General features: G+C 48.9%; 1 protein-coding gene across 1 annotated transcript; it reads right to left on the reverse strand.

Moving 5' to 3' along the window:
• Positions 1-360: 360 nt before the first annotated feature.
• LOC117532604 lies at positions 361-4,666 on the reverse strand. Its single transcript, XM_034195961.1, has 2 exons — positions 3,973-4,666; positions 361-2,085 (listed from the first exon to the last, which is right to left on the reverse strand). The coding sequence occupies exon 2, from the start codon at positions 1,513-1,515 to the stop codon at positions 874-876; it is 642 nt and encodes a 213-aa protein (XP_034051852.1). The 5' UTR covers positions 1,516-2,085; positions 3,973-4,666; the 3' UTR covers positions 361-873.
• Between the last annotated feature and the right edge of the window lie 3,732 nt (positions 4,667-8,398).

Genomic DNA, 8,398 nt, shown 5'->3' on the forward strand with positions numbered 1-8,398 from the left:
GGCTTTTATTGTCATGTGAACAAAAATATAAATGCAACACTTTTGTTTTTGCTCCCATTTTTCATGAGATGAACTCAAAGATCTAAAACATTTTCTATATACACAAAATAACCATTTCTCTCAAATATTGTTCACAAATCTGAAAAAATCTGTGATAGTGAGCACTTCTCCTTTGACGAGATAATCCATCCCACCTCACAGGTGTGGCATATCAAGATGCTGATTAGACAGCATGCTTATTGCACAGGTGTGCCTTAGGCTGGCCACAATAAAAGCTCATATCCAGTGGTGAACCGTGTCTATCACTGTTACAACCCGGCTCCTGGGCTGCAACAAAAAGCAGGGAGGCGAGACGAAAGGTAAGAAAATAGCAATTGTTTATTCTCTTATAAACAAAGTAATGACAGAACCAGTCCCCGAGGCTGGCACGGAGAGAGTGCCCAGAGGAGTCCGAGAAAACGTAACCGGCTGGCTCCTCCTATATCCTGTTTCAACAGGTGTAGCTCATCCGGCAGGTGCGCCTCATCAAACAGCTGCAGCTGGAACCTGCAATCACACACAAAACACACACACAACCAGACGGCACCCCACGCGGTGTGGAGGGGTCGTCACACTCCCCCCCCATAAGTAAGGAGTTCCCCTAAGAACACCGTTAATTACCCAATTTGGCACTTCTCCGATATTACGGCGATGACAGAAAACCACTCTGGCCAGTCCCTTGACCCAGCCCCTGGAGGAACCCGGAATGTCCCTCCAGAAACCGCAACCTAGCCCCCGGCAACAAACCCAAGACCTGACCCCCAGGTCGCTGCCGAACTGGCCCACCCGTCCGACACGCGTGACATGATCCAACATGCCGAGACACATCTTTCCTCAAACCAGGCCAAAAGAAATACCGCAACAGGTAACCACACCCAGATGTCCCGACTGCCCATGCGCTTTTCTGAGGACCTCCTCGCGAAACCTGACAGGAACCACAATCTGATGCACTGGCCCACCAATGAAGCCTTTCCCACTTGACCACCACTTTCTGACCAGCACTCCCCCATGCAGCTGACAACCCCTGGTGACACCATTTCCATCCTCGGTGGAGAGAACCGCCTCAAAAAACGGACTGAGGGAGACATCCGCTTTCTGCTCCATCACCAACTCACTGCGGGATACCGACAACAACAAGTCAGGAATAACCACAGAATCTCTCGCACTGACCTCTTCACCCTGTTCAGATTCCTCCTGTGCATGGCTCACAGCCCGTGTCCCAGGACAAGCTACAAACACTGCAGGAGAGCACTTGGCATTCTCCTCTGCCTTAACAATCCCAGTAGGTGAAGATGACTGCATGGTAGGCGGTGGACCCTCAGCCCACACACGGCTGCCAGCCAGGCCGTTACCCAGGATAACATCCACACCACCAATTGGCATTACAGGACGGACCCCCATGGCGACCTCACCCTGCACCAGACCTGAGTTAAGCACAACAGAATGCAGAGGAACAGGCACAACATTCATTCCCATCCGGACAAAATCCCCAGTTCCAGATTGGTCCGAAAACGGCAACACAGAGCTCAGAATGTATGAGTCATACGATGCAGTGTCTCTCAAAATCTTTACCGGGACGCTGACATCACTTCCCACCAATGACACGTATCCGGTTTACACAAATGCAGAAAACGGTGGGTCCTTCCACCCGGATGGCTCATTAATCTGCTGACAGGGAGAGATGACAGGTAAGGGTACCACAGACACAGCACAAGCAGCAGAGTTAAACTGGCCTACACAGTTCCCCCTGCTAGCCTTAGCTTTGGGACAGTCAGCCTTCCAGTGCACTCTCTCCCTGCAGAAATGACAGATTTCCGAATCACCATGTGGCTGACCTCGCATCTCACGCTCAACCCAGTGCGGATTTGCTTTCTCTTCCCATCTCCCTGCACGATACATACCAGCTCCATCCTGGACCCTGAAGTCGCGACCGCCCCTGTGCGTTAGCACAAGGGATGCTCCGATCGCCAATTTCGGGGCCGATCACCGATCGCCGGAATCAGTATCGGCCGATACCGATCGCCGATCCGATCGAGTGGGCGGGGCCTAAATGGAAAATTTAAACATCACTTTAAATCTTCCATTTAAAGTGATGTTTAAACTCAGTAAATGGGGCTCATTCACTGGAGCTTCCACAAACATAAACTTAATTATTACATTCAAATGATGTACATTATTCAAGTTTACATTCACTTTGGATAATAACACGGGAGAAATGAGCGGAAGCGCTCTCTTTTCCTCTCTCCCCCCTCTCTCCCTCTCCTGACAGCCTGTCAGTATCTCATGCAGCTCACTGATCCAGTAATAAGTGACCCGACAGTGAAGAATACATATATTTATAATAACTAGTTTAGCTTGTTCCAGAAATAGATAAAATAGCTAAGTGTGTTAGGTCTAACTCTTGTGTGTTTCGCCCGCCGGACCGGTGAGCGGAGCTGCAGGATTTCTGCTTCCCACACATGTTGCATACCGCTATTTTACTGTCTTTTTCGGACACCTTAAAATAATGCCTGACCGGTGAAGCCCTTTTGGCGAGCTTGTTTTGCCGCACACAGAGAAAAGTGTCATGTATTTTACGTCATGCGATCGGCTCTGTCGATCGGCATGTTTAGAGAGCACCGATCGATCGGTAGAGAGTGAGTATCGGCCGATCTCGATCGGTGATCGATCGATCGGAGCATCCCTAGTTAGCACATAGTCATCTGCCAGAGCAGCAGCCTCTGCAGCAGTTTTCACCTTACGCTCGCTGATATAAACCGCAATGTGGCTGGGCACAGCATTTTTAAATTGCTCCAACACCATCAACTCACATAATGCGACATACGTATCCACTTTCAAGGAGTTACACCACCTACCAAAAAAGGTAACCAGATCCCTGGCAAACTCAACATGTGTCTGCTTGTCAGACATCTCCCAGGACCGAAACCTCTGTCGATAAGCCTCAGGGACCAACTCGTAAGCCTTCAACACCGCAGTTTTAACCATCTGATACACTTTGCTGTCCGCCACCGTTAAAGCAGAATAAGCTTCCTGGGCCCTACCTGTTAGCACACACACTGCAGCAATAAGGTGCTAATAGCCTCTGACCACTTTCTGCTCTCAGCAACACGCTCAAACAAGGAGAACAATTTATCTGGATCTCGTTCATTAAATTGAGGCACAACCCGCAGATTACCGGCAACGTCAAATGGAGTAGCTCTACCAGGGAAATTAGAGGCCTGATTTGCAGCCCCAGCAGGTAAACCCAACCTCCGCTCCTCTAACTCAAGCCTTTTAATTTCTACCTGCAACAGCAACAGCTCCTTTCTCTGCTCAAAAGTCAGGTCTGTATCACGGCAGCCAGACGTACTGACACTGTCTCTGCCAGGATCAACAGTATATTTTCCCCCTTTGAAAACACCTAACTCGAACAGATTTGCTCTAACAATCCCTCTTATGTTTTCCTTCATCCTCTTATCCCCAACATCCAAGCGGAAATGTTCAGCAACACCGATCAGCTGCTCACGTGAGAAGCCCTCCAGTAGCTCCTCTGTAGGCGCTCTCACAAACTCCTCCACACTCTCCATCATGACAACACTATGTGGCACGCTCACGCTACTACACAGCCTACACGCTACCGCGGCCCGTCCCTCTAACTATACAGAAACTAGCTAAACTCCCCGCTAGTCTTCAGGTGCTAGTTATGACGGGTACTTATGCACTTAATACCGTAAGCTCGGCGAAGCGACCAGCAAACCGGCAGCTCCACCCGCAGCCTTGGCGTGCTCCCGAGCTAATAGCTCTAACCACTTTCACACCGCACTAACAGCCCCCCCTACGACCTCCAAGGAAGACCGTACTAGACCTAACAGGGACTATACCACGGTAACTAACGATCTGTGCTCGTACTTGCTGCCATACCATCTCCGTGCACTAGAACTGCCAAACACTCACCCCCGCAACGCTACTCCCAAAACAACCAGCCGCACCCAGCGACAACAGCAGCTGCGCAAAATCCGTCCCCACAACGGACATCCAGTTACACACGCTTTCCAGGTCCAAAGCAACGAGCCCCCATCTGTTACAACCCGGCTCCTGGGCTGCAACAAAAAGCAGGGAGGCGAGACGAAAGGTAAGAAAATAGCAATTGTTTATTCTCTTATAAACAAAGTAATGACAGAACCAGTCCCCGAGGCTGGCACGGAGAGAGTGCCCACAGGAGTCCGCGAAAACGTAACCGGCTGGCTCCTCCTATATCCTGTTTCAACAGGTGTAGCTCATCCGGCAGGTGCGCCTCATCAAACAGCTGCAGCTGGAACCTGCAATCACACACAAAACACACACACAACCAGACGGCACCCCACGCGGTGTGGAGGGGTCGTCACAATCACAACTGGACCTTCTGTAGACACACAGCGCGCCAAGCTAGCCTGTCGGGAGGAGATCCTTTCATGTCTGGCGATGTGCCGGCCGGCAACCGAGACATGGAGGAAGCCGCCGCGGAGGCTGAGCCTTGTGCTGAGGCTAGCTGGGGCTCCCAGCTGGACCTCACCGTGGTTCCGCTCGCGGAGGATGTCCTGGAGTTGGATTATATAGAGGAAGACGAAGAGGGTGCCTCTGAGTTTCTCTTATCCGACTCAGATGAAGACGAGGATGATATTTTCGTCTCATCCGCTCAGGCTGCTATTGATTATTGAAGTAACCTGTGTTCCTGTCCAGACGTGAGTTTGCTGTATAACAAGAAGCTGGAAATATGAGAAGTGAAACCTTTCTATTAGGAGATGTGAGAGATGAGATATCCTAATTTGGACACGGCTCAGGCCTCTGGAATGCTGCATGTCTAAAAATGTGTGTGTTCATTGTAGTGGCTATATATATGCTGGATGTCCTTGTTTGCACACAGCTCAGGCCTCTGGAATGCTGCATGGTGGAATGTGTGTGTTCACTGTAGTGGCTATATATGTATGCTGGATATCCTTATTTGCACACAGCTCAAGCCTCTGGAATGCTGCATATGTGTATGTTCATTGCAGTGGCTATATATATATTCTGTATAATTACTGCTTAACTATACCTGTGTTTGTGATTTATTGATTTCTCTCTGTTTTATTCTTTCATGTTATGAGTACTAAATTGCCACCACATTTTGGAGTAGTTGGTTTAAACAGATGTGTGTGTGTGCGTTAAAGGGGAATGAGTGTGCGTTCTGTCATGACTCCAAAGCATTGTTGTGGGACTGCCTGAGGGCAGAGGGACATGGACACACACACACTATAAGGAGAGGGGGCAAAACAGATGGAATCAACAACTGCTGACTCATTGCCTAGGGTCCCGCCCAGAAGTGAAACTGGCCAATGGAGAACTACCAGCTCACGGTCTAGGGCTCGCCCAGAAGTGAAATCGCCAATAAAAAATAGCTGAGGAGGAGCAACCACACAACTCCTCCCACATAATTTGTATTTAAGCTGTCCCAATGTTCATAATCGGAGCTCTGTTCCTGAGCGACTGTGCCGTTTCTGAGGGGAGCTGTCGCCTCTCTCAACAAGCGGACGGTAACCGAGTCTGTCAACACATTATCACCTCGCGCATGCGCAGTGTCGGCCGAGGTTGTCAGTCAGGGGTACTATCGTGTTCAGACACTAGAGGGCCCCATAACACAACTAATAAAGGCCTACAGCAGGGCAGAGGCCACTTCTCCTCTCACTCTCATGAGCGAGAGGTGGAAAGCGCTCACAAGCTCAGCTTGGGTGTTGAGGAAGATATCACGGGGCTACAGACTCCAATTCGCTGTCACCCCCCCCTCACTTCTTGGGCATTGTGCATTCACAAGCCCGGGAGAGTCGGCCCGTATTCTAGAGCAGGAGATTTTCTCGCTGTTAGAAAAAAAGGCCATCAATATAGTGCCTCCCGAACAGAGTCATGGCGGCTTTTATTCCAGGTATTTCCTCGTCCCCAAACGGGGAGGGAACGGAATTCGCCCTATCCTGGATTTAAGGGCTCTGAACATATACCTCAGAAAATACAAGTTCAGGATGCTCACTCACGCATCTCTGCTGCGTCTCGTGCGTCAGGGCGATTGGTTCACATCAATCGACCTGAAAGACACGTATTTTCACATCCCAATATATTATCCACACAGGAAATATCTGAGGTTCGCTTTTCAGGGTGTCTGTTACGAGTACAGAGTGCTTCCCTTCGACCTGTCTCTCAGTCCACGGGTGTTTGTACGATGTACGGAGGCAGCAATCGCCCCGTTGAGACAACAGGGCTTTCGCCTGGCAGCCTATTTAGACGACTGGCTCCTTCTTGCACAGTCGGAGCAGGAGGCTATTACACAGACGAATATCCTCGTCAAACCAGTGCTGGAATTGGGCCGGTACTCACCGGTACGCAGTACCGGCACTTCTGGTTCTGACCCATGGAGTACCGGCACTTCTTGCTCAGTACCGGCATGCTGGCGGTACTCCGGTACTCATGCACCGTGCCAGTACTCAACACTCTCCCGCCGTTCTTATTATACATCCATATATATATATACAGCCGTCCGGTACTCAGTAGATGCGTCATGAGGTGCCGAACGGACATTCTCATCGCTCTAACCGCTGGAGTTTCACAGCGGCTGTCAGCTGTTTACTCCTGTCATTCAAACAGAACGTGCTGGAGAGGGGGCGGGGCTTATCTTCTCCATGTAAATACTGTGGTGGAAACGACTATGTCAAAATTAACCTATTTGACCGTGATTTAATATTAATACACGTTTCAAAATAATAATAATAATAATGCCGAAGTAACAACATACTGAAAACTGTTAGTAAAACCATGTTTTAATGCTTTACAATTTACATACCTAGATGCACGTGTGTTGTGTTTATGCAGTGCAACTCCCACCCAGTGGGTGGCTATGTAGAGTGATAGAACAGAGCAGGCACGCCCCCGAGAGAAGGAAAGCAAGTCACGTCACAAATTAGCATTTCTAAAATGTTAGCGTGGATTAATAAAAGTGCAAAAAGACAGCGGTTGTTGCCGGAAGAAACTTCAAATACAGAGAATGCTGTGCCTGTGTTGGAAATTGTGTCTGATGGGGAGCTTTCTTTGGTTGATCCTCCTGCTCCAAGTTCTAGTGCATTAGCATTAGCACTAGCTCCGCCGCCTCCTCCAGAGCCTCTAACGTTAGCTGCTGCTGGCGCAACTGCCACCACCAACACCGGGCAAAGCGATGCACCTGACTGCTGGACAACGGACCAGGTGCAATATTTTTGCAAGACCAATGCATGGCTCCTTCTTAAAGATAAGAAGCTAGGATGTCGGATATGCAGAGATGTCAAATATTTGGGAATACACACTGGACAAGGACTGAAACTGTCAACTGAATGGGGTGAGTGTGCAGTGTCTCATTTCGGTGTTGACAAGGGCAAACAACAAGCTAGCCTGAGAAAAAAAATCAAAGAACATAAAGAATCACAAGCCCATGTAAAAGCTGCTGACATCCTTACATCTGCTTCACGTGAAACTATTCAACATCAAGTGCAGTCAATGCATAAATCTGAATTAGACACCACTATCAGAGTTTTTCGAACGGCATATAAAATTGGCAAACATAGCCGGCCATTCACAGACATGCCAATTGATTTGAATGTACAGAAACTGAATGGGCTGAACGTGGGCAGGGTTTTGCACTCCAATAAAACCTGTGGCGAAATCATCGACCACATAGCTCATGAGCTGAAGAAAAAAATGGCAAAAGACATTACAGAAAACCAAAGAAAACTCTGTGTTTTGGTCGATGAATCTACCACTATTAGTGGTAAAACGGTGCTTGTTGTTTGTCTACGCTCAGCATTAGCTGATGCTGAGCCCGAAACGTTTTTTTGGGAGCTGATCGAGTTGGATGGAACAACGGCTGATGACATCACAAAGGCGTTAATGGAGTGTCTTGGAAGAGATTTTAACGAGGACTTTTTAGGTCAGTGTTTCGTTTCTTTTGCATGTGATGGGGCTTCAGTCATGCTAGGGAAAAGAACATGCGTTGCTACCCAGTTGTGTAGTAAATTCCCAAGCCTGTTTGTGTGGCACTGCTCCAATCATCGTCTAGAGCTGGCAGTTGGGGATGTGGTCAAGGAGGTCTCAGGGCTCAATCATTTCCAGATCTTTTTTGACAAACTCTATTCCTTGTTCCATGCCTCCCCCAAAAATCAGAGGCAGTTAGCGCAGTGTGCGCAAGCAGTCGGACAGCGTCTCCTGGTTATAGGGCGTGTTTTGTCCATCCGCTGGGTGGCTTCAAGTGAAAGGAGCGTCAGAGCAGTCTGGGAAAACTACCGAGTGCTTCATGATCACTTCACAAATGCTGCAAACGACACGAGCAGGGATTCCAGAGACAGAG

The sequence above is a fragment of the Gymnodraco acuticeps genome, unplaced genomic scaffold (genome assembly GCF_902827175.1).
Source record: "Gymnodraco acuticeps unplaced genomic scaffold, fGymAcu1.1, whole genome shotgun sequence".
Lineage (NCBI taxonomy): Eukaryota > Metazoa > Chordata > Actinopteri > Perciformes > Bathydraconidae > Gymnodraco > Gymnodraco acuticeps.

What these genes read in the sequence shown, in the direction of transcription:
- LOC117532604 (XM_034195961.1), bottom strand. Translation starts at nt 1,515, where the DNA reads ATGGGAATGAATGTTGTGCCTGTTCCTCTGCATTCTGTTGTGCTTAAC.